A 27,967-nucleotide genomic window follows, 5' to 3' on the forward strand; every position below is an offset into this window, starting at 1 on the left:
ATTTCTCTCGCGCGGTTAACTTCACGCGCCAAAAGTGACGCTTTGTTGCGGCGCGGCGGTGCGCATGCGCAGCAGTAGGCAGTTTGGAGTCGACATGCATCCTAGTTTCGAGGTTATGTCATCTTGCTTTGAATTCGGAACAGATTAACGCGCGAAATTAAGGCGCGATCTTCAAGGAGAGAATAATGTCTGCTGCGAAGCCCGAGTCAAAGAACTGGCGAGAGTACAATCATAAACGAAAGGAGCTTCGGAAGCAATGGAAGGAGGAGAAATTGGCGAAGAAGGCGAGGAATGCAGAACTCGAGAGGGAGTCGAGGAACGAGGCGCAAGACCACGTGGAGACAGGTGATGTGAAGAACGAACGGAGAGACGTCTGCACCATAAGTATAGCGGTACCCGGCTCGATCCTCGATAACGCGCAGTCCCCGGAATTGCGTACCTACCTAGCGGGACAAATCGCGCGAGCCGCGTGCATCTACAGGGTGGACGAGATTGTGGTGTTTGACGATAGGGGCGAGGTCACGGAGGATGAGAAGCGGAAGGTCAGGAAGGATGACGTCCTGGGCGAGGGCAGAGTCGGATGTCTACAGCTGGCCAGGATACTACAGTATCTCGAGTGCCCGCAGTACCTGAGGAAGTACTTCTTTCCGATCCACAAGGACCTACAGTATGCAGGTCTACTGAACCCACTGGATGCGCCACATCATCTGAGACAGGAGGACGAGTCTTTATATCGAGAAGGTATAGTCACCAATAAGCCCATAAAGGTGGGCAAAGGTTCTCAAGTGAATGTAGGACTGTTGAATGAGATTCATGTGGATAAAGTGTTAATGCCTGGGATAAGGGTAACAGTAAAGATACCGGCAGGACAGCCAAATCCGAAGAAACTGAAAGGTATTGTTGTACCGCCTAACGTGCCACGCGCGGAAACTGGTATTTATTGGGGCTACACTGTCAAACTGGTAAAAAATCTGACTGAGGTGCTGACGAATTGTCAGTACAAAGGAGGATATGATCTAACAATTGGAACGTCCGATAAAGGAACGTTGATCGATGAAATAGAAGCCAGAAGCTTGAAGTACCGCCATTGTCTCATAGTGTTTGGAGGCCTCCGGGGATTGGAAGCTGCCGTGGATGTGGATCCGCATTTAAACATTGACGATCCATCTCTAGTCTTTCATAAATATGTGAATATGTGCCCACAGCAAGGATCACGGACAATCAGGACAGAAGAAGCTATTCTCCTAACTCTAGCCGAACTAAGGACTAAATTAGTGGCTAAGGAAATAACCTAGAAAAATAACTGTGTAACAGAGGAAATAACTAAATGCATCATATCTCCTCTCAAGTAATGTTGAATTTTATCACATCACTGTATAAAAAATACAGATCTTAATATATTTATATATTTTTGCATATATATATATAAAAAACTCCAAGTTTATCCCAAAAATAGTTTGTACATTTTATGGTATTCTCGTTGTTATCACTATGTTGAATGACTGTGCTCCAAATAACAATTTACTGTGTCTCTAAGAGTCGTTATTACTTTAGCTTGATCAGCAGAACCTATAATAGCTGTGCCAGACACGATCATATTAGCACCAGCCTGAAAAATAATGTCAAACATGAAAACTATTGATTTAATTTAATTTCGCACGAGTCAACTTTTAATAAAATTTATTTATAATAGGGAGACCAAAAAGTGAGTTTTTTTTATAAATCTAAATAGTAGTTTTGTTATAATTTATTATTTATTTAATAATATAATCCTAATCATTTTCTATAATAGTCATTTATTAATTTTCTAATCTTTTTTCTTAAAGAAGTTAATTGGCTTTGATTCTGTAACATGGCATAATACTCAATATAATACCCTAAATTATATCAATAAAATATAACATTTATAAAAATAATATTACTTTTTGATTCTCCTAATATATTTATAGTAATTTTCACCAAGTTGTACCTTTGCGCAAGCTTCAATTGTAGCTGGTCCAACTCCGCCGTCGACTTCGATGTCCAGTTCAGGATAGTTCTCTCTTAACCACGCCACTTTTTTTAACATTGATTCCATAAACTTCTGCCCACCAAAACCAGGTTCCACAGTCATTACTAAGATCATGTCTGCTAAGTCCGCATAGTCCGTCACCACATCTACAGGTGTTCCTGGCTTGAGCGCTACGCCAACCTGATTTTTGAAATTAATTCCATTAATTATAAATTAATAAATAGCAATCTTTGTAAAAAGTGTGCCCACCTTCATTCCAGCTTCTCTCACTTTCCTACAAACTAGAGGAACATCCTCTACAGGCTCCACGTGGAATGTATACTGGTCTACACCAGCATCGGCCATGGGTTCAATCCACTGTAATTTATTTCCTTCAATTAAATTAATTTAATTTCAATTTACAAATGTTAAATTATAACATTTATATGGAATTTCTCTAATAAAAATTTTTATATGAACGAGAGCACTAGAAATATTCTATAGTTTTCTTTTCAAATTAAAAAATTTTTTTTACTCTTATAAGATTTTATCGGAATAACATTACAAAATAAGAAAGGTTACTTCAGAAATCACATATAAGTAAAATTTTAAAAGAAGATTTAGACTCAGTATTTTTTAAGTGTTCCAATTCGTATAAAAAATCTGAGAAAATTTTCCAAAAAATTATGAAATTATATACAAAATTTCTGAAAAATTTTTACCATAATTCAATTATTAATGCATGACATTAAAACTTCTATTGTGCTGTCTCCAGAAAATAACTGCAACTTGCATATATTTTACCTGCTCGGGTTTGGACACCATCATGTGCGTCTCAAAGAAGGCTTCTTTTATTTTATTGCGAAGACACTTGACGATCGGGTGGCCGAACGTGAGATTGGGCACAAAGTGACCATCCATCACATCCAAGTGCAGGTAATCGGCGCCGTTGTTGAGCAACTGTTGCGACTCCTCGTAAAGCTCCGCCAGGTCGGCGTTCAAGATCGACGGGCCGATTTTCGCGTTCAAACCCTTCGCAGTCCTCGCCATGTCGTCTGGAATGTATCAATGGGTGAGCACGTTTCACAAAACTACAAAAAAGTATACGCTTAAACACGTGTGTCGTTCTGTACAACGCAGATTAAAACATTCAGCGTATTGTATTGCGCAAATAAGACTTTTGTATCTGGCGTGATAACCTACATTGCTCAACGTGAGCACTGAGCGACTAACTCAGGTTAGGTTAGGTTAGGTTCGCCTTCTGCTTGTAGCACGTGGAAATCGACGGAGCAAGGACAAGATCGATTATGCGATGCATGAGCGATTATTTGAAATGAGAGAGACACGAAATTTCGAGTGTCAACGTAGGACTATGATTTCAAGGCTTGAAATGGCGAAGCTGGCTCTCCAAGGCTGAACACTTGTTTCGCGATATAAAAGAGAACTACGTTGGGCGTATGAGGAAAAATGGATCTTCCCGTCGAAGCACGAAAATCGAAGATTGGCCTTTTTTTTATCGCAGCTACAGGTTCTTATTGTATTGTTTTTATTATATCGAATTAAAATGAGTAGCCCCAACGATATTAACAAGCCGGTCTCCCTCTGTGCTGATTGCAGGTGGAATTGCGACAGCGATCAGCGTCGTCTGTTTTCCATTCGTGAGCCCGGCGTTTCGCAAGATATGCTTGCCATACGTGCCGGCCACGCATCAGCAAATAAAGAATGTCATTCGAGCGTTAAACGGCCGCTCCGGCTCCCTGATCGACCTCGGCAGCGGCGACGGGCGTATTGTGAGTATGAGCGATAAATATTATGACGAGTCATGCAACTCGTCGGAAAATGCGCCGTGAATGCAAACACACGGGGTGCGTGTCAAACTTTTCCACTCTCCCCCGACGACGGCGGCGAATGAGATAATTTATAAATAGGTTCTCGCGACGGCAAAACGCGGCTTTAAGGCCCACGGTATCGAGCTGAACACCTGGCTGGTGTGGTATTCGAGACTCCAGGCGCTGATTAACGGTCTGTCGAGCGACACCGCGTTTCTCAAGCGAGATCTGTGGAAACACCATCTGGGAAAATATGACAACGTCGTTATATTTGGCGTAGATCAAATGGTATGTTTTCTTTGATATTTGTCATGATATTCTTGAGAGGTAGGATAACTGTCCTGATTATTGCCAGTGTCCCAACTACTGCCAATTTTTCCATTGTATTGTGTTGTCAGAATAAAAAAATATGTTATATATTGAAAATGCTTTAATGTTAAACTATCATATACATAAATAAAACAAAAATGTGTGACTGAATAAATAAAAGGGCAATATCAGATGTGTGTAGCGATATTTAAAACATTGACATCACTTGGATTAATAGTCAAAAGACTGGCAGAACTGATAGTAATAAATTCACACCTTGTATTTTTATTTTTTTATTTAAATCCATCAATTTTTGAGCTCTTATTGCTTTTATTTTGTGTATATTAAAGTGTTGAATAATGAGAAAGAATATTTATATTTATATTTATATATTTAAAAACTACAAAATAAGCTATTAACTGCCACTATGTGCTTAAGACATCATTAATTGGGACAATTACTCTAGCAAGATATATATTAAGTAACTGTTGACTTTTACAGATGGAAGATATCGAAAAGAAATTCAATAGTGAGTTGGGCAAGGACTCCCTTGTGATTGCATGTAGATTTCCTCTTCCTAACACATGTCCTATTACGACGATCGGACATGGAGTTGATACTGTTTGGGTTTACAAAATGCCCTAGAGCTGAATTTGAGGTAACAAAGAGATACAGATTGAATAAATGAATTTTTTATTTCCTATAAATTATAATTTATAAGAAATACAAAAATAATTATACTTTTAATACTATGTATGTTTATTGAAATACAAAAGACATACAACATTAAAGGTCTTCATAGTTACAATAAGAAAATAAGTCTATTTTTTCAAAATATTATTCTAAATTATATTGTATCACGTAATTAAATAAATTATGTTATTGCGTTTACAAAACAGCTGCCTTACATAATCTCTATTATGCTGTTTTAAATTTTAAATACACTTTTTGTTTCGTGTAAAATTTTCTTCTTATAACTCCATGCAATAAATTGCATTTTGCAATAATTTGCCTAACGCTTCTCAATCGCTGTTGTATTTAAATCTACTTTAGTAATGTAATTGTTGAACACTATAGGATTCTCTTAAAATGCATAACGATGCACATTCAATTGTATTCACAAAATACTAAGTATCATATAAATGCACAGTCTACACGAGTTTAATTATACGATTAACGATCCGTGATAAAGAACTGAGCAATGAGATTTAAAAGCCCAATAATAGGTATACTTAAATGGAATAATATCGAACACACGTTTAATTTTCCTTCCTTCTTCAAAATGGATAAATGCAATAAATTTGGGAAAGTGAAAACGTAGATGAGTCCGCTTAAAGCGCCGGTGTACCTAACGATAGTCCCGATATGAGGAACAAACGTCGCGAAAATGATACATATAGAGACTAATATGAGATTAATGAAGAGCACCAAGCATGTATTGGATACTCCTTTGCATATCCATGAGAACAACTGGATACGCAGCATGTATGCGAGTAAAGGATAGACAGTTAGCAGTTGGAAGAGTAGCACTATACGAGCGCTTAGCGTCAGGCCATCCCACTTTTGAAAATTATTCAATAGATTCTGCAATGAAACAAGATCCAAATTAAAAAACATTTTGTCGAAAAACTCTTGGAGTCAGTGCGCCAATCAATAAACAAATAAGAAATTGAACTAGTCAATGAACAAATCTACTTAATATCACTACATTTTCAAATAAAAAATGATATTTTAATTAAATCTGTATGAAAATTAAATCTGAAAATTATCAATTAATTTGCAATTAATTTTGTAGTCTTATTATTTTAATCTTTCTTAAAATGTTTTATTCAGCGACTAAACAGGTTGTAGGTCAATAACCCTATATCATATTAAATATATTTTTCTATACAAAAATATATTGCGTACTTACATCTTCTATGCACGATTTGGGCAATGGGAAGCACATGAAAAACGATACTCCAACGATGATATAAGTAAATGTGACGAGAATATATGCTATGGTTAAATCTCTTCCCTAAAAATAAAATCGTTTCTGTTTAATTTTCGCAAGCGATTCGTATATGGTGTAAGAAAATGCAATTTGAAGTAACTAACGTTATTTTCTTGGTAACGATTATTCTGCATTATGTTGACTACGATATTGTGGATGAAAAATGACATTGCCAGCAACCCGGAAAGCGCTGGAAATGTGGGCCGTATCACCCAACTCGTTTCCCATTCGACTTGGTCCATGTTGATGCCCCATGACGCTGATTTTATCACAACGAAGATAATCAAGTACATAACTGACACCGTTCCTGTAAGATATATTAAAAACTCGTGTCTCATAACGGCAGATTTTTAATCAAAGTCGTATACTCGACAAAATTATTGAGAAAAAATACTCATATGGTATATTAAATATAAAAGTGATTAATAACGTGTACATGAACATCAAAATAAAATAAATAAGGCTGTTGCGTATGGTAAATATTACCACATGCCACATCGATAGCCATATTAGCTAACAATAAGCCCGCAGGGAATGTAGAGAGGTTCAAATCCTGACTGAGATAATATTTTTTGCAACAAATCTTTGTAGTATTTCGGAGCGGAAAGAGGAGGGTGGGGGGGGGGTTCTTATAGATCTTCTTAACATTAATGTTATTGAATTGATTATCAATTTCATATTATGATTTTATTATTCTGAGTTATTTTAAGAGCTGTGTTTCAAAATCAAAAATAATGACGTGCAGTTCAAAACTAAAAAATGGTATTTAGAATCATAAAGAAATTATTATCAGAGCACTAAGATCCACTTTGATCGTTATTGGTAATTTCTTAATGTAAATGTAAAATAAGTAAGGCTGTAAAAGCAAATCAAATAACATAAGAAAAATTTAGAAAGCTGACGCAAATGACGATACGTAAAGTTTAAATATTTATTGGCGATGACATTTGTATCCAGACGATTTCGTAATACTTTAATATTATGATATCGTCTGGACGCAAATGTCTCAATCATAAATTTAAGTAATCCTCAGTGCGATAAGAATACAAAAAAGTGTTAATTATGTTTACCTAATATGTACTTTTACGTTCAAACTTTATGACCGTTTATCTATTTGTATCTTCTAATATTCTGTTCTCGTATATTTGTAACTATTACAACTAATTTAATCAATGTTTTACACTTAATTAACTTCTTTCTTATCATTCTTATCGCACTGAGGAGGGCCTAAATTACAGTCGAACATTTGCGCAACTTTTGTAATATTTTATCGATAAATATTTAAACTTTACTCACCATTACGCATGTTGGCGTATCTGTTTCGACTTTTTTATTTATTCTTAGAGCATTATTTATTTTATTGGTTTTTTCTTGTGTTAACACGTGCATACTCACCGAGGGAATTAAACTTCGTGAAAAATGTCGTACTGTTAAAATTTAAGAAGGGAAATATAAGTAGAGCCAAAAACATGGGCACTGTGTTGCGCTGATCCCACGCTGGTCCCAACGCATCGAACGTTTTCTCATAGGTCACAATGGTATTATTGTCTCGGATCTCTTTCGGACACAGAACTGTAATGAAAGCGATAAAACTGTAACGGGGACACGTTACTTTCGAGGAATAAACTCTGTATCTATCTATCTATCTATCTATCTATCTACATCTATATATATATATATATATCTACCTTCTTTATATGAAATGTTCTCAGATACAGGATGCACCGACCAGCCACCTATGTTATCTGCAAAATGAATATGATATTCCGAGATCCGGAAGGACTTGTATTTACAGCAAAAAGAATATTTACCATAAATAAAATTGACGCTATTGTAAAGGAAGTTGGCCATTAATATCCAGTAAGCTATAGTTGCACCCAGCAATACGGCAATACTAAAAATTCTAGCAATATGTTCCGCCCATTTGCCGAGATATATCCGGCACAAGTCTAAGACTTCTACGTTTGCTCCACCACCTAATTAAACATAGCATTATTAATTACGTCACGTGTCACGAGAAGAAGCTTCATGGTAGAAGATTCTTTTACCATGATATGCGTGTGCAACTACGAGACGATAAGCAGTGTACAAGCATAAACCGCTCATCAGCAGATTGAGGATGATCCCAGGAAAGAATCCGGCCATCACAATTCCCCACGGCATCGTTAGTAACGACGAGCCTAGTATTGTATTCCATATTGAAAATCTAAAATATAAGAATTAATTAAATTGGGTAATATCCTCATAGTAAGTAAATGGTAATATTACAGAAAATGTATCTTTAGGTAGATTTATTGTAATATAATTTTTAATATATTTATATGTCGAAAAAAATTTATATCTTTAAAAATTCTGATCTTCGAATAAAAATTATATTAGAATAAATTAATATAAATATAATATATATATATATATATAGATAACTCGAATATATTCAATATATGTAATTCCATGTCAAATATCTTTTATAACTCCGATTCTCGAATTTACGTGATATCAGAGAAGGAAAATAGCGATTAAAGTTGTTGAAGATTTTCTAGTTGTTTATAAAAATTAATTAAAATGCGATTAAGCTCGGATATCCTATATCCCATTTATCAGCAATTGCCTCTTGAATAATATGCACATTACGTTACGTTCATGTCACGCAAACATTTCTTCGATAATCAACACTTCGCATATCACGAAGTTTGAGCTCATAAAAATGATATCTCTATCTTCTTAGCAAGCCCAGTTGCGCATCAGAATGCGCATTATCATCATGTTTCTATCATCCGGTTATCTAATACGAATTCCCTATGGTTGTATCATAGACAGGCCGTATGTAGTATACGGATGGTATAGGTATGTGGATCAAGGACGATGGGTGTAGATTTAAACTACTGCATGAACTTGATTTGTGATTGTAAAGGCCATACCGTAGTCCGAAATCGTGCGTAATTATGCGTCATCTACGCGACCACGAGATAATCCCATGTTTTCAGAGTATTTTTGACTGAGACGCACTTTCGGACGTAGGTAAATAACTCTCCGATTTCACAAACGTGTCTATCTTTTCGTTCTAATTTTTCTGTTTATCTGCCGGATGCTGCCGGACCGAGACCTAATTTCATAGATCATAAAAGTAAGCGGTTCCATTTTCTTACTTAGAATTAATAGACAAATGTAAATATGTCGGGGAAGTAACGAATACTTGTCCCATTTTTTTTTATCTATAATTTCACCGCGTTGTTTTACTGTATCGTTTTCTCGTTATGTGTTCCTTATCTTTTTATAGGGAAAACAGGTCATATCCTACTTATCATGAAATAAAAAACAGAAGAAGGAAATAAATAAAAGGAAGAGATAAAAATTAATTAGAAAAACATTCTGCATACTATATCGTAGTTTTATATATTACATGCGATTTATATATGATTAGGTGGGCTAATATATATATTTTTTTAACTAAATTAAGTCAATGGCTTATCAAATTTACTTATATTAAAAGTTACATGAACAAAAAATTAAATAATTAAAAGTTACGTTAAGATTAAATTAACTTAAGTTAAATTGGAATTGAATTTTGAGATGCATTATTCATATTAAATTAGACATTGTAAGATTTTAAAATTAGATTACTGAAAACAATTATATATATGTATATAATAATATGCATCATTGAATAAATTTAATATTTTATTTGTAAATTAAGTTTATATAAAATAACAAAGTTTCTGTTTTTTTTTCTTTTATACTCTCTTTGTTTTACGTCAATTTTTAATTTAGGAAAAACGTTAATAAAGTTTGCGTTTTAAAATAATAATTAGTTGTAAACGTAAAAACTAAATTATTTAAAATTAACTAAATTAAGTTAAAAGTTATTGACTTTACTATTTAACTTTTTAACTAATTACTACTCGACGCTGTATTATAGTATGATATATATACATATATATATTTGAGCATGTATAACAAAATCGTGATCTACGTGACTTTATTTCAAGCATACATATCTTTTCCCATCTTAATTATTCTGTTTATCCGTCGGACGAACCAGATTGAGACTCAATTTCAACGCAAAATAAATATATAAAATATATATCGTAAAGTAGGTCGCATGCACGACAGTATACACAAAAGGTATCTGTGCTAGCAAAGTTTAAAGGAGTAGGTAAAAAATTCGTTTAAACCCCGAGCGCGATCTCGTCGCTCGCCGTTCTAATTCCGAGCATGATCTCGTTGCGCGATTCCGAGTATTGTTAACGAGGGTCCGCTGCTTCGCGTGCGAATCGACGCTGATCGACGCCGGAATCCGAGAATTCCCGACGTCGCCGTCGCGCGCCGCGGTGGCGGGCGTTTCGCGGTGCCCGCGCTCGTGAGCTCGTGACGTGTGCGCAGCTCCGGTGCGCGCGCCCGACGGCGGCAACGGCGGATTGCCGGCTAAGGGCATTCACCTTCTCGGGGCGGTCGTCTGTTGCCCGGGCAACAGACAGAGCGGTAACCCCTTCGGGGCGTCCCGTCGCGTCTCGCGCTCTAGACGCCCCGCTCCGCGAATACCGTCGCGCGGAGCAGAGCGGCGCGGCGCGCCGCGGCACCGTGCACCTAGCTTCGTTCCCGCGTCTCGGAAACGAGCGGCCGTGTTTCGCGCTCGAGTTTCTCTCTGCCCTTTTTGTCGGCGAGGTGAAAGACCAGGCGTCTCTCGCGCGGATAATCGCTCGCTCGTTTTCCAGACGCGGGAACGGGCGATCGCAGCTTCGTGCGCGCGCGCGTGTGTGCGTGTGTGTGTGTGTATGTATGTGATCGACACCAGGATGCAGCACGACGATCTCGTCCGCGGGAAAGCCCGCGAGGTCGCGGCGCATGCAACGGTGAGTCGTCTTTCCCAATCGGTCTTCTCCGAAGACAATTGCGTTAGCGCTTTGGTCGGTTAAAAGAGCCTCGACGCCACGCATTTAGGTTATATCAGTCACATGTAGGCACTCGCGGTGTGCGAGAGTATACAGGCCGCGCCTCTCTCTCTCTCTCTCTCTCTCTCTCACTTGCGCGCGCGGATTCAATCGGGCGGCGCGCGGCGTGACTGATCCGCTAATTTCGCGCTGATTTCGCGAGCCGCGAGAACGTCGCGCGATTTGTTTACGTTGATTGATAATCGGCGAGAGAAAGAAAACAAAGCTGTTACGACACTATCGATCGACTCCCCCCTTTATTCCTGGCTATTATAAAAAGAAGAGAGAGAGAGACGGATGCATCTCTCTCTTGATCCTCATCATCGCGGAGAGGGAAACCCTTTTCGCATTACTTCTGTTCCCTCTCCCCGACGCAGAGGAAAAAACCTGCGCGGAGTGTCACGTATAATAACAATAATTATTCTTTTTTTCTTCATAGATTTCACGTTATTTTCCAGCGTGACAGCGCCGTTCATCGGAATTAATTGTCATGACACTCGTGCAACTATTCGTTAACCGCCGTTTTATCTTAAACGGCGCTCTTTTTCGTGCGCAACGCAGAGAGAGAGAGATTACGCGCGATAGCGCGTCGGCTCTGAAATATAGCGCTGTCGATTTCGCCCCTATACCCCGCGCGCGCGCGCGTATATGCACGCACGCACGCCGTATCGGTCGCGATGAAGAAAGAATCAATTGAAGATGCGCTGATGCAAGTTTCGGGCCGGTTGCCATCAGCCATCTGCGGGAGATAAACGAGCGATACGAGCGTACGAAGATTCACCCCGTGCCGTTTCGCCAGGACGTGTGGAAACACGCGATAAACAGCATATTTCATCGGTTGATAAATATACGTCGCTATCGATTCTCGCTTTTTTACTTCATTGCGCATCCCCCTCTTCCCCCCCCCCCCCGTTCTCCCTTCGTGTGCAGCGTCCGCTGTAGGGTCAGCTGCGACCGAGCCAGACGGGGAAACGACCCCTCGAATCACCCTGTCACCCCACAAAATATTTTGTCTCTCTTTTGTCGTAAAATGCAGGGATGAACGAAATATATGCAGGGAAACTTGTTGCACAGTGAGGAAAAAAGTCTAAATATTAGCAAGCAAATGTTATTTACTTGTGACGATATCTATATTGATTTGTAAAAACATTCGATTGTAATAACGAAATATGCATTTCTGTGAAATGTATCTCATTTTTCTTACCAATTGATTCATTTGCTAGGAATAAAATTTTATTTTGCCGTATTTAAATAATGATTTATTTCGGTGAAATAAATTTATATCTCTCCAAATTTTTTTTCTCAGTGCAGAAATTACAGCGATAAATTTGTTAAATTGTGCGATCTAATGGAATAACTCCAGATTCTAGATTCAATAGAATAATCGTTATAACTTCTGCACTGAGAAAGAAATAATTAAAAAACTCATTTGTAGGATATAAATTTATTTTACTGAAATAATTCTTGATTTAAATATGGTGAAATAAAATTTTATTCCTAGTAAATGAATCAATGAAAAAAAAATTATATAAATTTCACAGAAAAATATATATGCATCACGGTACAATCTTTTTTATAACCAATAATAAATATTGAAGAATACGTCACAAGTAACATTTGCTTTTAAGTATTTTTATTTTTTTCTCAGTATGTGTTATGATTGGGAAATGTGCCTCATGCCGACGAGATAACGTTACGAAAATAACGCACCGATGATACAAAGATTAATTACGCTTCTAGTATTCTAATCTGAGGGGGAGGGGGAAGGAGCCACACGATCATTAGACAAATTCCATTTTATCGCTTCTATAATCCGTTGCATTGTCGACTGTCGAGAATGTACGCTATCTCTGCTCGGTGTAGGAAAGGGTAGGTACTTAGGGCAAACTTAGGACGAGGTATTGATCGGTGACTCATTGATTTTGAGTGAAGTGACCGTGCATTAAAAGCGCATTGTCCGTATAAGCGTAATTTTAAAAAATTATAATGCCTGAGAGGGCAATGCCACGCATTATAATTTTCCTCTATCATAGATCTTATATTTCAAAGCACTCACATGGTAACCAGCGAGCTCTGCTTCGGCTTGAGATCCTTGCACGAAGCCTGCACCATCTCGGATTGAAATGGCAGGGGTCCAGGCTTAAAGTCTATCTCGTGCGTTTTTGCGTTGAAATTTTCGTTCGTTAATATCTGACAATAAGAACGTAAGAAGAGTTATTCACAAGATTGAAAAGTACAAACTTATCTGCATTGGCACATTTATCATTTAAACATGTATAATATTAATATTTTTGTTGTATTCGTTCGACATAAATTGACTGTCGATAAATTTTTAAGGTCTTTTTCTTTTAGGTTTTCCCACTAAAATTGGGCTGACCGATTTTCACAATTCAAATTTCTTTACACAAAGAAGAGAACACTTCAAACACACATTTATATTATTCTTACCAAATCCACGTTGCACGGCTCGTAATTTTTTCCGTGATCGAAATTTACTATGCAAGACGGGGTCACCATTGTGGAAACGAGTAACTCTTTATCCAACTTTGAGGAGAATGACTTCTTTGGTACAGCTAGAATCGTTTTATAACCGGCGTTGTCTACGCTCCCATATCTAGACAGAATAACAGATATATAAAGAATTACGCATCTAGATAACGTTAATCTAGATAATGTAAATAAGAAAGAACAATTTAGCTGAAATACCAAAAAAAAAAACATCTGCTTGGAAAATCATTATGTTGAACTATTTATAAAATTGTATCAGATATTCAACTTAATTGCTAGAATGTTAAAACGGTTTGCAACAACATTATCACGATTGCACATTCTACACTACATAATTATTTTGATGATTCAACATAAAACTATTTTCTGATTTATATCTTAGCTATATTTTTAGACACTGCAATAAAATTATTCTTCCCATTCAATCTTGATATTTTAATTATTATTATTTGAAATATATTTAATATTTACTATATATAAATAGTTGAAATATTCATATTTTAGTGTAAAATTTTTTTTCATAACTGGTAGAACTATAAACAAAGTTATTATTATTATAAATATAGCAATCTTAATTATTTGAATAAAAATATGGCACTCCTAATTATTTTGTCACAAATACCAAACACTTTTCTTTCAGTATATGTTATTATAAATTACACCCAGAGAAAAGTTTCTTCGAGCTCAAAAAAATTTGAGTCAAAGAAATTTGCGCATTGCTATACGGTGAAAAAAAAAAGTTTCTTTAATTTGAAGACATTTTTTTTATTGTTCCTTTTATTAGAATTAAAGAAATAGTCTGGTTATGCAACACAAATTTTTTTAAAATGAAAGTAATATATTTTTAAAATCAGAACAACTAAATAATTTCTTACATTTTTGTCAGCACTTCCTTCGAATTAAAAGAATTATTTATTTAAATTAAACAAATAGTTTGAATAAAAAATTTAATTATTTTAAAAAGAAAGCTAACAATGTCATTTCTTGAGATCGAATAAATTTTTATTTTTCAAAAACCCAAGTTAAAGAAACGATTTTATCAATTTAAAACACAACTATTCTCTGGGTGTATATGAAAATACGATTTATCTCCGTCGCAGATGCATCTCATGCATACATCTTACATGATAGGGCAGCCGGCCGGGCTCGGGTAATCTAAGTCACTCGTTTCCGAATTGTCGAATATCGTCGGTTCCGGGCTCGTGCGGGATTCCGAGGAGAGTAACGGCGTGCTCTCGGATCCGCTGTCTCGTGTCAGCGAGGAGTCGCTGCCTGGGTAAACACGGGACTTATACATAATGTCTCTGAAGCTGACAAAAAAAAAGAGATTTTCGTTGTAAGGAGGAAGAGTCTCTTTCGTTTAACACCTCGAGGGAGGCCTCCTCAAACGCAGCAGCTTCTCGGATCAGCGGCGGCGGATCGAGAGCGGATGAGACACGAGGGACATGCGAACACTTAACTTCGAAAGGAAGCACGAGGCTAAACGACGAAGCGATCTACGTTGCATTAAACTGTACACTCATGTTGAATGAGATTTCTTCTCACGTCATCGCCTTCTTTCCCTCCTATCTTTTTTTCCCCTCTCTTTTTGACGCAAAATTTTATTAAGTGCGAGCGCGTATCACCCCTCGAGGTGCGAGCGCCAGATAGCCGCGGATTCAATAAATGCCCCTCATGACACGTACCACGGTCTTATCGGTAACGATAAACGTATAATCTTTTTTCGTACCAAATTAAACGATTAGCCGGTCCAGATTAACTGGTCGTGTGAAAAGCTGTCGGCTGGAGTCTTTATTAGAGCGGCACGATAATCCGCGGTATCAGCGTGCCACCCGCGGCCGCGGTGAAACTGAAAGAAATTCCAACTCACTGTCTTCTTCTTCGCTTGTTTGTTTTTCCCTCTAACACGATCGATCACGACCTGATGTCCCCCTGACGATGCGGACGACTGGGTACCATCGGCACAGAGTGGGACGCTTCTCGCTCCCGCGGAACGCGGCTGATGCCAACCGATCGCGCGCCCTCGTCCGCGTCGGAAAACTGGGTTTTGGAGTAGGTACGTCCCCGTTTTATAAACTCGCGGACTTTGTATCGGCGGTACCATACCCTTGACTTGAACACACTCCTCCCTCCAAGCGACGTTTTTCAACGATTCGCGATCACGCGCCGCGCGCATCCGTCGAGTATACGAGCGCGGCTAAAAACCGCTGGCCGACCCGATCGGTCGCGACGATCGCATGACTTTCGCGCGGATGCTCTCTTTTTCCGGCTCTTACTCTTTCCCTTCGGTAACGACGATCTCTCGCGGCGCCAGGACACCCGTGCTTTTTCCACGTGGAGGACCGCACTCCTTCCCTCGATCTCGCCGTTCTCTACTTACGATTTGAAACTTCTTCGATTCTCTCGGGGCGAAAATTGCATTGACACCTGCGTCAATACGCACTATTTATCTTTTCTTTTCTTTTTTTAATTTGTATTATAGAGACGAAATTTTATTCTACATTTCTACACTGAGAAAAGAAGTCAAAGTATTAGCACACTCTCTTTTTAAACGAAAGAAGTATATTCTTAAAATCAGAACAGCCAAATCGTATCTTACATTTTTGTCAGTACTTCGTGTTGAAAATAATTATGTTGGATCAGTGAAAAATTGTATCATATTTAACTTGATTGCTGGAATGACAAAACTATTTGCAGCAACCACGCCTCCTGAGCGTTCTACACAAATTATTTTGATGATCCAACGTAAAATTATTTTCTGATTCTAACTAAATTTTTAGATGCCGCGGTAAAATTGTTCTTTCCGCGCAAGCGAATGCTACTTGAGATGTTTCCTTCGATATTTATTAGTTATAAAAAAATTAATTATAACGAAATATACATTTCTGTAAAATATGTATATCTCATTTTTTAATTAATTGATTTATTTGTTAGAAATGAAATTTTGTTTCGTCATATTTAAATATTTATTTCAATAAAATTTATATTTCATAAATAAATTTTTAAGTATTCTTTTCTGAATGTAAAAGGAAATAGGAATCATCAATCGATCGTCAAAGTATTATCAACGCGAATCACAGCGGTGTTTACGAACCTAATTGTGCTCGCTTGCAAAATTATTTTCGCGATGATTGTGTGAAATAATTCCGTGAATGAATTTCCATTTTATTTGCCACCACGTTTTTACCGCGGGAATTTCCCGAGGTCTTGGGGGGAGCAAAGCTTTTAGAAGAGATTTTTATCATTAGAAATTGATAATAATATATTTTCCTAATATATTTTTTTTAATAATGCTCGCGAAACACAGGCTTCCCTTTCCCAGCAATTGACGTGATCTTCCTTTTATTATTAGCAAACGTCGAACTCGCGACCCTATCCACTTATCTCTTAGCGGCGCGTACATAAGACGTCCGACAGACAGACGCTCTGTACATTTGCTATCTTAATTTATAGCAATGTAAAGTATGCTGACGTCAAACACACGAATTAAATTCGTGATTTGTTTTTTTATTTTTTTTATTTTTATCAACTTCTTAAACGGCTTTCAGCTTGGAGCAGCCAATTGTCACGCAAACCATCTATTCTCTCTCGTTTATCGAACGCAGTGACAATAATCCCACGATTCATGCGATATATTTGGACCGAAAGAAATCTCGCCTATTTCTATCTTCCCAATTAGCTTCCGCGTTGTTAATCAACACGTCATTTATCTACAAAACTGTTATCTATGTATTACGTACACGCGATTACGCGAACGTTCATTCTCGCTTCGTCGTTCTGCCTGCTCATTCGCTCGAAAAGCGTCTGCTGTTTCATGCAAATTCGATTTTGTAATAAAAAAAAATGCAAAATGCGAAAAAGCAGAAAGCTAATCAACGAGCAACACGAACTCGTAAATTATATTTTATTTTGTATTACATCTAGAGAAAGTTTTCCTCCAGTCAAACAATATTTCTTTGAATCAAAGAAATTTGTAAATTGTTATACGGTTAAAGAAAAGTTTCTTTAATCTGAAAAAATTTTTTGGTTGTTCATTAGAATTAAAGAAACAGTTTGATTGTGCAACGCAAATTTTTTTTTTTAATAAAAGAAATGTATTTTTAATACCAGAATAACTAAATTATTTCTTACATTTCTGTCCGTACTGAATTAAATCATTAATGAACAATCATTTAAACTGATAATTTGTTTGCTTTTAATAAGGCTAACGCCATTTTCTAAAATCAAATAAATTTTTATTTTTTGCAGAGATATTTTCACTTTAAAAAAGAATCAAGTTGAAGAAATGATTTCATCAATTTAAACATAATTTTTGGATGTACAAGTATTATTCTCTTTTTAAGAATAATTCTTGGCTTTCTTATATCGACTTTTATATATGTACAATACACATAGAGGATAGACAAAATAATGCGATTACTTGAGAAATACAGTACTTATTTTATTATTAAGAAATAATCTTATTGTTTATCTTTAATACAGATTTTATCCTTGTTTAGAATAAGAAACAATGCTTTACATAAAGTTACATCATTTTTCTAGCAGAATACTTTTTAATGATATTGGATGCTTAAAAGATATTGAGGATAAAATCTGTTTTCCTCTTTACCTTCCAAAACTGCTCATTATGACTCAATAATATTTAAATCAAATAGCTACGTTGGTCGAGAAAAAAGTTTTGAACAACGGGCTAACAATTTTGGACAATAGTGCAAGAGAAACAAAATTTCTTACTCTAACATCACTTACATAATTAGTGTAAAGATGTTTTGCCAAAAGAATAATATAACATTTTATTGACGCAACAATTCCAGCATTGTTTGACCTTTTATTCCAAACAAGGATAATATATAACAAAATAAATTATGGATTAATTCTTTATTAACAAAAAAGTAGCGTATTTTCTAAGTGTTATCATTTATTTTATTCTCTGCATACATATATACTATTAATTTAATATATATTTGTATCGATTTTTTCTTATTTAATTTTTTAAGCAGGGTTATTAATATAAAGACAATTAAGGAAAAGTTTTTTCATTTAAAATCGGATACCTATAATAAAAATGTGCATGTTTTCTGCCAAAGAAAAAAAAAGAGACTGTCGAGTTTGAAATAAGCTTTAGCATAGCCAGAATTTTATATTTTCAGTCTCTTTTTTTTCACGATTAAATTATTTAAAATTATAATTACAGTAAATCATTTAAATTACCTTTGCAACATCGTGACGATTGTGAAACTGGAATTACCCATATTACCGATATTTAATTACCAAAATGATCATCCGTCTTTTTCGTGGGTCTCCGCCCCTCTACTTCGACATGTGGAGTGCCAATGATAACCGAGGTGTCAACGACAGCTCCGTCGACCCATATGATTTCGGTCGTGGCGTGCACGTGCGCGCGAGCTACCGCCATTGTTTCGGTGCCGTCCTCGCCGCAACAGCTGGCGCGCGCGATCTTCCAAAATGGCGGCGACCGGGCACTCGTGCCCTTGCGTGTCATTGACAGGCAAAGTTCAGCTCGCCAACAGTTATCGGGCGACTGTCGCAAGTGCTTGGTCCCCGTTCAGCCTGCCTCCTCGCTGGTCGCGATCAACGGACTAACCTCAATTTCCGACTCCCCGTCTCATCGTTTCCTCCCTTTGCTGTCGGTTGCAGCACGCCCACGAAATCAACGTGCGAGCATGACCACGATGGTAGAGTCGCCGGTTTCGAGCCTGACGGTGAACACCCGGGTGTACGAGGGCCAGAAGCCGGGCACCTCGGGTCTGCGGAAGGCTGTCAAGGTCTTCGAGCAGGAGCACTACACGGAGAATTTCGTGCAGGCGATCTTGCAAGCCGATCAGGTAACCTCGAGTCCTGGTTACACCCTGGTCGTCGGCGGCGACGGGCGATATTATGGGAGGGAAGCGGTGGCGAAGATCATCCGGATCGCCGCGGCAAATGCGGTAAGTACTTGTCTGCTGTATCACGGATTGACATGGACCACGAGCACCGGAAAAACAGGATAGCCATCTCAATTATTTTTATAGTATCAGAATAAAAAAGTATGACAAGCATCATGCAAATTATTAAAAATGTTTTCATGTTAAACTATCATATTAACATGTGGTAGAGTGTTGAATACACGAGCAAAAAATATGGAGACAATATTAGATACTGCAATAGTCGGGGAAGCAATATTCAGGAGACTGGTGATAAGTTTATATCCATTATCTGTCAATCAGTCCAATATCTTATATTTTTATTTTTTTTGTTATGTTTAAACAATTTTTTTATCAATTTTCAAACTTGTTGTTTTGTTTTGTGTATATTAAATTTTTTATTTAAATAATAATGAAAAAGAATATTATGTATTTTAAAAAATTACAAAATAAGCATATCAACTGTGCTTAAAGCGCCAATAATTTACTGTATTTAGTGCTGTGTGACTAAGAAATACAAAAATGATTGATGACAACAATTATGTTTCACAGTTTTGACAAACTTAAGATTTGATGTCAGAAAATGTAGGAGTCCATGGTTTTTTTATGTAATACATGTGTATTATATTTATTTGATGACTTAATATTGACAATTTTATTTCAAGAAAAGTAATATAGTGTATAATTCTCTTGCAAGAGATTATTTGTAGACAATGACAAAAGAGCTTATGATATGTAAAAATATCAAATAGAATATATTACAAATTATAATTATTTACAAATTTTTTTTTTAGGTAAGCAAGTTAATAGTTGGTCAACATGGCATTCTCTCGACACCAGCAGTGTCAACTATAATACGAAAGTATAAAACGCAAGGTGGGATTGTCTTAACTGCGTCGCACAATCCCGGTGGTCCCGATGCCGACTTTGGCATTAAATTTAATTGCTCCAACGGCGGACCCGCTCCGGATAGTGTAACAAATAAAATCTACGAGATCACTAAAACGCTGCAGTGTTATAAAATTATTCCCGACATTGGTGTAGATATTGACAAAGTGCAGAGTATCTCTTTCCGAGTAGATGACAGACCCTTCACCGTTGATATAATTGATTCCGTGAACGATTATGTGGAGCTTATGAAGGAGATTTTTGATTTTGAGAGTATCAAGAAATTGTTGCAGGGTAGCGCAGATAGGCCAGCGTTTAAGATTCTCATCAATTCAATGAATGGAGGTTAGTTATTATGTAATTTTGTATTTAGCTTCTGTTTTTGTTGTCCGTAATATATCATTGTAATAAGAGCTTTCTCGATAATTTCCAGTTACGGGGCCGTACGTAAAGCGAATATTTAGTACCGAATTAGGCGTCGATGACACTAGTTTAGTGAATATAGAGCCGTTAGAAAATTTCGGTGGTTTACACCCCGATCCAAATTTAACTTATGCCAAAGATTTAGTGAATGCTATGAAGGAAGGACCGTACGACTTTGGTGCAGCTTTTGATGGAGACGGAGACAGAAATATGGTAAGCAAAATTCATAAAGAAAGTGGTTCAAAAAGATTGTTAGAAGAAATTATCTCACTAAATTGCACTTGTACTTACAGATCTTGGGCAAGAAAGCTTTTTTCGTTACTCCTTCCGATTCCTTAGCGGTGTTAGCTGCTAATCTAAAATTAATTCCATATTTCCAAAAGACTGGCGTTAAAGGATATGCTAGATCAATGCCAACGGCTGCGGCTGTCGATAGAGTCGCCGCTAAAGACGGGGTAAAGTTTTTCGAAGTTCCAACTGGATGGAAATACTTCGGTACGGCAGAATTTTTATCTTACGAGAGTAAAAAGTCAACAATTTTACAATATCTATTTAACACAACTTTTATAGGAAACTTAATGGATGCTGGGGATCTGTCGCTATGCGGGGAGGAAAGTTTCGGTACCGGTTCCGATCATATTCGCGAGAAAGATGGAATATGGGCATGCTTAGCATGGCTCAATGTAATCGCAAAACTAGGAAAATCCGTCGAAAACATTTTATTGGATCACTGGAAGGTTTATGGAAGAAATTTCTTTACTAGGTACGTACACATACATACTCTATTATTTTTGAATACGTTTGTAGACGATGTTTACTATACTGGAAAAAATCAGAAAAATCATGGATTTTCATGAGATTTTATTGATTATTCAGGAAAATTTTTGGAATTTTACTTAAATTCTATTTTTTAATAAAATTCTTTGAACATTTTTTCTCAATAATGCAAAATCGTTTAGCAATAAGTCTGGCATATGTATACATTCATATACTTTCACGTATATTCCGACTCGGTAGTTTTTGTAAAACATTAGTGACAGTAGAAAACAATACATTATTCTAAAAAAAATCTTTAATCAGGAATTTAAAAAAAAAACAGGGAATTCTCTGGATATCGGTTTATCAAATTTGAGTAAACACCCTGATTTTAAATACTTTTTAATTCAACATTTTCAAATTTTTGGATGCTAATTACAGGTATGATTATGAAAATTGTGATTCCGCGTGTGCGGATAAAATGATGCAAAACATCGAGGCTCTGATTCAGAAGCCGGATTTTATCGGCAAAAAGCTGCAGTGCGAAGGTAAAGAGTATATTGTTAAGCAGGCGGACAATTACTCCTACACGGATCCTGTTGATAGTAGCAAAGCTACGAAACAGGTATGTTACACGATTGTATTAGTATAATCCTAAATTTTCAAGCTGGCTATAATATATTTTGTACATTAGGGGTTACGGATATTATTTGCGGATGGCTCTCGCATAATATTCCGCTTATCCGGAACGGGAAGTTCTGGTGCCACTATCCGTATGTATATCGATAGTTACGAGAATGATCCGGCTACTTTCGAGAAAGACGCACAACTGGTCTTGAAACCTTTGATTAATATCGCATTAGAATTAAGCGAACTTCGTCAGCACACCGGTCGCGATGCGCCTACTGTGATTACATAAGAGTTCGCTCGTTACGTTCGCGTGCTCCTCCGTCGCAAGATTCCCTTATCTCTCATTCAACCTTATCTCTCATTTATCCAAAGAAGTTTATAAAGCAAAGGTCTGATTAGGGATATAAATTCATTTGGATTGTCAGAGGTTCGTCCGATTTCATTATCAAAATCATGGAAGCAATAGCATAATAATCGTTACTGGCGTCAATGAAGAAATTTTCCATTTTTATAAACTGTTACCGTTTTACGATTCCATCCGTTACGATATACATACTGTGCGTATTGGACGAGAACTATTCAATATGCATATCCAAGTAGCGATTGTAAAACAAGTGTTTTAGGATCTATTAGGATCTCTACCTAGATATTTAACATAGATGTTATTGCTTAAATCCTTCTTACATCTCTCCATTTTAAGTCAAATGTAAGAGGATGCGATTTAAACTTAAATCTTCAATTTTTGAATGTGAATATTGGTATTGCCTCTCGAGCATTAAAAAAGATGACTTTGTAATCATCTCTGATTATTCGGTAAAATTAATTTTATTGATTATTTATAATACATTACTCATATAATTACATGAGTTTTAATAAATATTAAAAATTTTGCTTATTTGTATATTACAATATGGATCTGGTACATGTAGACATTCTACTTATGCTAGAAGATTCTCTTTGGGAAAATATTTCGGGACGTAACATTATGTTATAACAATGATATTGTTGATATGCAATAATATATCAGCTCGTTACCACAGCATATAATAAAAAAAAAAAAACGCAATTCATTATATCCAGTAGATACTGCGAAAGAAACTGAGCATAAAAACCATCTTGTACTTATCATATCGTCTAAAAATTTATGCGTTATTCCGGCGATGAGATATGTGCATCTTTTTATTAATAGCTGACACTAAAGTCGATAAGAAGCTTTCGTTACTTACTCGAATTTATACTCGTATTTTGCAGCCACAAAATTGCAGTTATGTAATGAATGTCACCACGTGCATTTCGGTATGTAAAAATATAATTTGTAAAAATCACGATTTTGAATGGACAAAATGGGTAACATTGTCAATCTTCCAAAGCTTATGCCTATCCGCGATTTGCATCTGATATTCGTTATTCTATAAATTATCATTCATTTTCATCCATGAGTTTTACAGACTTTTACAGTGAAAATACTATCTAACGCTTTTGATTTGGTGCTCCAGAGAAATTTAATTCACACAAAGCGATCAGAATAAAATAATGATGGGGGGGGGGGAGAATTATTTAGTTACCAATGATGATTTATTAACTGCATATATGTCAAGGGTATAAAGACGAATTCAATATCAGATAGCATAATATTGGAGGATTAACAAAAGCGTAAATTTGATATTGTCTTGAAGGGCCAGTCTTTCCAACATTCACCAAACTAATCTTATCATTCTATCTGCATTGTAGCTAATGCTATAATCCAGGCAGAGACATAAGAGATTTATTTGCCAAATAAATCACTAGATTTTTTATCCGAGGATGGAATGACTGGCCCTGTGAATTGAATATAGCATAATGGATAATAATAAGCGGCTTTAATTTCTGTTGCTTTATAAGTAAACATTTTATTAATAAATTAAGTCATTTTAAATAAAACGTCACCGCAATCCGGGTGATAGCGTGACGTTACTTTCAAATTTTAACAACATATTCAGAATTCTTTTCCAGTGTCAGATTATTACATGAAAATTATATTTGAGTCTAACGCTATAGATTTATTTATGTCGATAAATTTACATTTAAATTGGAGTGAAAAAGCTATAAGTCTTTTGCACTTCGTCTTGTACAGTAGCATACGTAAAACTGCCTATGTAAAATTTATACTATTTATTGCAACACGAGCATAATATGAAGAGAATCTTAAAATTAAAAAAAAAACCATTTAAGTTTTTGTAGATAGTAGTGTACGACTGTAAGAATCTTTCTTTTTTCCATCGAAGCAGTCATCCATTTGTCTTTCTGGAACTATCGTACATTCATTAATACCACACACAAAGCTGGCCATTACATTGTGATTCACAAATCCCTTCACTGTGGCAAATGCATTCAAACGCATACAGTTTTTCCAAATCGCTTTTTACTTATTCTCGTTACGTCATTCCTCAATCACGCGATCTTTTTTCAAAATTTACTTTGTTACTTTGCCTTTTATAAACAGCACTCGGTTCTGACATTCGAATATCGGAAAAAAGCATGGATGCTTAAATTGGTGAACTCACCAAAATCTGAAAAATAGCCAGCGGGATCTTGTCACAATTTTTCAGAATTTGGGCGACCCCAGCGATATAGCGATGTAGGTTTGCAAATTCGGAATTTAGCGCGATACTCAGCGTCTTATAGTCTTCAAATAAGTCGTAACCTTCATGGAATGATACAATTGTTACGAAAAGCCATACGTCTGCATTTTGTTGCGCGATATGTTTGTTTTAAGGCCAACATAGGGACAACGTAATTCACTGAGTATCTCGTTAAAAGATTAATCGATAGAATAGAATACGTTAACGAACTTGTACAAAGAACAGTAGGATGATTCAAAAAAGAAAGAATTGAATTTCTTTCGGAGAACAGAAGAGGGAACAAAGTCACGAATAGCCAGTCGATGCGAAATTCTGTATGTAACAGTATATTTCCACGTATTATAAGAAGAAATGAACAATACATAGTAATATGAAACACTTTTGATAGAGAGAGGCACGTTATTGTATCTTACGAGTGTCAGTAGGTGTCTCGGCTCTATCGGATAATTAATAACAGCCGTGTAATAAATGTATTATATTACTTGTTTCCTTTTCGTTTCTTTTCGCTTCGTCTTTGCTCTTTTTTTTGTACGATATTTCATTACGAGCCTTTATATCAGAAATATATCACGCAAGCGCGTTTGTACCACGAAAAAAAACGCGCGGTATCACGACTCACGTTTCATTTCTGACAAATTGTATAAAAAAATTTCGAAGCGCCGGTATGGCGATACGTCGCGGAGATAGATAAGAATCCGGGACAAAAGCAACGAGTAAACGTTTTTTTTCTCCCTTCCGTGAATAAATGCAGCGTGTTACGGAGAGATTTCGCAAGGCAATTATGTAAATAGTTGACGGTGAAGGAGGAGAAGGAGAAGGAGGAGGAGATACTTAGGGACCTGAGCCGACACACGCCCCCGTTTGATCTATCAATTACGTTCTATAGAAGTAGCGAGGGAGAAATAGAAGAGAAAGAGAAAAAAAAACATGGAGTACTCAGAGCGTTCTGTAGAACGTAATAAAGATTATATAACGCGGCGGCGATGTCACAGAGACCAGCACAGAGACTGCCGATTACTATAAAGATATTAACATGTAACATTTGTATCATAATCATAATAAATACTAATTATCATTATAAGTATATGAATGAGTGGCTGCTCGGAATGCACGTAGTATGATTCATCGCTGCTCCACTACCGTTTTTCTTTGTCGCGTTTCACGTTTTCTAATGTTGATTCTATTAAGTGTTCTTCCTATATATAAGTTCCGAAATATATATACTGGTCAATTGATTGAATCTTATAGTGTCAGCGAATTGTACAAAGATGCATATTATTGTATTTTTGCTCTTTGTTTGTCGACTAGCACCAAATGCGACCACGATTCTGATTTTCCAATTTTGAATGCAATCTTTGTAGAAACTTGATACCAAAATAAAACTATTAAATAGTAAAACTGAATACACTGTAAATGTTTAATTGATTCGATCGATTTTTGTTATATGAAAAAAAAACTGGTTGATACTTAATAAACCATTTATAATTCCTGATTGTAAAAATCGGATGTGTCGCATCCGCGCTAAGCCGAAATAACAAGAGCTTCCATATTTATGACAATTACGTTAATGCGTTTTTCGTGCGCTTATATTTAAGCGATTATTATGTTTAAGCAACTTTCATATAATTTCAAAGTGGTGACGACTTTTAATAAACTTTATCTCATTACAACGAATCTATACGTACTTTATTATTTCGACATATATATTTTATAAAAATCTTGATAATTAAAACAACCTTTGTCCATATAACAGTAGCAAAACTTTGTCAAGAAGACAGTGCTGTTACTAGAAATTATGCCAATTCCTCTAGCTCGCTAGCAATATTCCTCAAAATATGTATGTCTATATACAATTAATATGTATAATATAATACGAACAAAAAATGAAAAGTAAATGGTTAGTATCTTCATTAATAGATTTTTATATATAAATACAATTGTTGACATAAATAAATACTTTTTTTTTTCATATAAAAAATAATTTTATGAGCAAAAGTTGATGTGTTGTACATTACACTATATCAAAGTCATCCCTCTGTAAGATAAAAATACGTTTATATTTTATATGTATATAAAAATATAATTTAATTGCAATAATGTAGGAAAAGAAAAACTAAAGAAATTCTCACCTCGTTGTTGTATTCCAGTACGTGTTTCTTGATAGCAGATGTGTCTACCCATGTTACAAAGTCCTCCAAATTCCTGTAAAATATACAATTGCCATTGTTTCATTCATTTCTCCAATATTTGTGATAATGAGTACGATATGAGTGAGGTACAAAATGTGTTACCTCGTTACTAGAAATGCAGGGTCTTTTATGACTTCTACTCCGACTCGGACATGACCCTGTTCTATCAATTTCGTTGCCATTGGTATTGTCTGGCTCATTTTATTGCGCACCATAACAACTGGAAGTCTCCGTCTGCAGAAGCAACTGGCTGTTACTTTCTGGGTTTGTGACAAGTCCCATTTTGTGGAGATCAGACCCATCATGTACAGCTTCTCTAGCAGCAGAGCACTATGCTCGATACGAAAAGGATGGTCAGGCTCAACTTCCTTGATCTTCTTACCCAACTCTCGTATATCACGTGATAGTTTATTGTACCTACAATCATGTTGATAAATATTAATATACTTACATTGTACATTTATTTTCAGTTCTCTAATATTTTATTGTAAAGTATATATTGTATTACATTTATTGTATTTTTTTAGAATTTAGATTTTTGTTATAATACATTAATCCGGGAGACATCCGATATGTTTTTTACCTCCTATCAGCGAGAAAAAGAAATTTTTTCTCATGTTTTTTTTTTAAATGTTGAATATAAATTTATATAATGGACTCAATTAATAAAATGGATAATTGTTTACAAGAAAATTAGGTAATTATTCTCAGGTTGATTTAATAATCCCACTTACACTGTGTAGTCTGATCTTCTCTGAATGCAATAGCGTTTTAAGACCTTAACCTCATGGAGATTGTTGTCTGCCTGCCACGAGAAAAAATCCACTTTCTTCAATAACTTTTGCTCATGATACTTGAGTTTTCGCACCATTGTGATTGATCACTGCGGAAATCTCTTCACAGAACGATTTTCCAGCTTGAGCTTTGTTTAAAAGAAATGAAAAGAAATTTCCAAATATCAGGATCGAAGTCACAGCCA

General features: G+C 36.1%; 6 protein-coding genes across 14 annotated transcripts; 3 read left to right on the plus strand and 3 right to left on the minus strand.

Moving 5' to 3' along the window:
- The first annotated feature begins 63 nt into the window (after window positions 1-63).
- Window positions 64-1,536, plus strand: LOC105203051 (putative methyltransferase C9orf114 homolog). Its single transcript, XM_011171789.3, has one exon. The coding sequence runs from the start codon at window positions 186-188 to the stop codon at window positions 1,293-1,295; it is 1,110 nt and encodes a 369-aa protein (XP_011170091.1). The 5' UTR covers window positions 64-185; the 3' UTR covers window positions 1,296-1,536.
- On the minus strand, window positions 1,340-3,328 carry LOC105203050 (ribulose-phosphate 3-epimerase). Of its 2 annotated transcripts, none has more exons than XM_011171788.3 (5): window positions 3,194-3,328; window positions 2,795-3,045; window positions 2,261-2,368; window positions 1,970-2,191; window positions 1,340-1,609 (listed from the first exon to the last, which is right to left on the minus strand). In XM_011171788.3, exons 2-5 carry the CDS (start codon window positions 3,038-3,040, stop codon window positions 1,490-1,492), a joined length of 696 nt encoding a protein of 231 aa, XP_011170090.1. In that variant the 5' UTR covers window positions 3,041-3,045; window positions 3,194-3,328; the 3' UTR covers window positions 1,340-1,489. The 2 variants fall into 2 exon arrangements, with proteins under 2 accessions (XP_011170090.1, XP_011170088.1); XM_011171786.3 differs by having other exon boundaries at window positions 2,795-3,081.
- Window positions 3,262-5,024, plus strand: LOC105203049 (ATP synthase subunit C lysine N-methyltransferase). The gene is made up of 4 exons (XM_011171785.3): window positions 3,262-3,518; window positions 3,608-3,780; window positions 3,919-4,107; window positions 4,630-5,024. Exons 1-4 carry the CDS (start codon window positions 3,458-3,460, stop codon window positions 4,771-4,773), a joined length of 567 nt encoding a protein of 188 aa, XP_011170087.1. The 5' UTR covers window positions 3,262-3,457; the 3' UTR covers window positions 4,774-5,024.
- On the minus strand, window positions 4,867-18,881 carry LOC105203096 (sodium-coupled neutral amino acid transporter 9). 7 transcript variants are annotated; one of them, XM_039459107.1, is made up of 11 exons: window positions 18,769-18,881; window positions 14,682-14,867; window positions 13,498-13,663; window positions 13,106-13,239; window positions 8,170-8,327; window positions 7,933-8,097; window positions 7,810-7,866; window positions 7,517-7,693; window positions 6,226-6,428; window positions 6,041-6,145; window positions 4,867-5,712 (listed from the first exon to the last, which is right to left on the minus strand). In XM_039459107.1, the coding sequence occupies exons 1-11, from the start codon at window positions 18,807-18,809 to the stop codon at window positions 5,302-5,304; spliced, it is 1,803 nt and encodes a 600-aa protein (XP_039315041.1). In that variant the 5' UTR covers window positions 18,810-18,881; the 3' UTR covers window positions 4,867-5,301. The 7 variants fall into 7 exon arrangements, with proteins under 7 accessions (XP_039315041.1, XP_039315042.1, XP_039315044.1 ...); XM_039459108.1 differs by lacking the exon at window positions 18,769-18,881 and adding an exon at window positions 15,428-15,623 and having other exon boundaries at window positions 5,302-5,712; XM_039459110.1 differs by lacking the exon at window positions 18,769-18,881 and adding an exon at window positions 15,428-15,621 and having other exon boundaries at window positions 5,302-5,712; window positions 14,682-14,829.
- On the plus strand, window positions 10,548-26,473 carry LOC105203048 (phosphoglucomutase). Of its 2 annotated transcripts, XM_026133746.2 has the most exons (8): window positions 10,548-10,971; window positions 19,216-19,505; window positions 20,276-20,714; window positions 20,803-21,005; window positions 21,086-21,287; window positions 21,363-21,555; window positions 21,990-22,173; window positions 22,243-25,880. In XM_026133746.2, the coding sequence occupies exons 2-8, from the start codon at window positions 19,242-19,244 to the stop codon at window positions 22,465-22,467; spliced, it is 1,710 nt and encodes a 569-aa protein (XP_025989531.1). In that variant the 5' UTR covers window positions 10,548-10,971; window positions 19,216-19,241; the 3' UTR covers window positions 22,468-25,880. The 2 variants fall into 2 exon arrangements, with proteins under 2 accessions (XP_025989531.1, XP_011170086.1); XM_011171784.3 differs by lacking the exon at window positions 10,548-10,971 and having other exon boundaries at window positions 18,876-19,505; window positions 22,243-26,473.
- Window positions 25,320-27,859, minus strand: LOC105203052 (U3 small nucleolar ribonucleoprotein protein IMP3). Its single transcript, XM_011171790.3, has 4 exons — window positions 27,723-27,859; window positions 27,091-27,405; window positions 26,929-27,001; window positions 25,320-26,834 (listed from the first exon to the last, which is right to left on the minus strand). Exons 1-4 carry the CDS (start codon window positions 27,857-27,859, stop codon window positions 26,811-26,813), a joined length of 549 nt encoding a protein of 182 aa, XP_011170092.1. The 3' UTR covers window positions 25,320-26,810.
- Window positions 27,860-27,967: the final 108 nt, after the last annotated feature.

Source organism: Solenopsis invicta, chromosome 16 (assembly GCF_016802725.1).
Source record: "Solenopsis invicta isolate M01_SB chromosome 16, UNIL_Sinv_3.0, whole genome shotgun sequence".
NCBI lineage: Eukaryota > Metazoa > Arthropoda > Insecta > Hymenoptera > Formicidae > Solenopsis > Solenopsis invicta.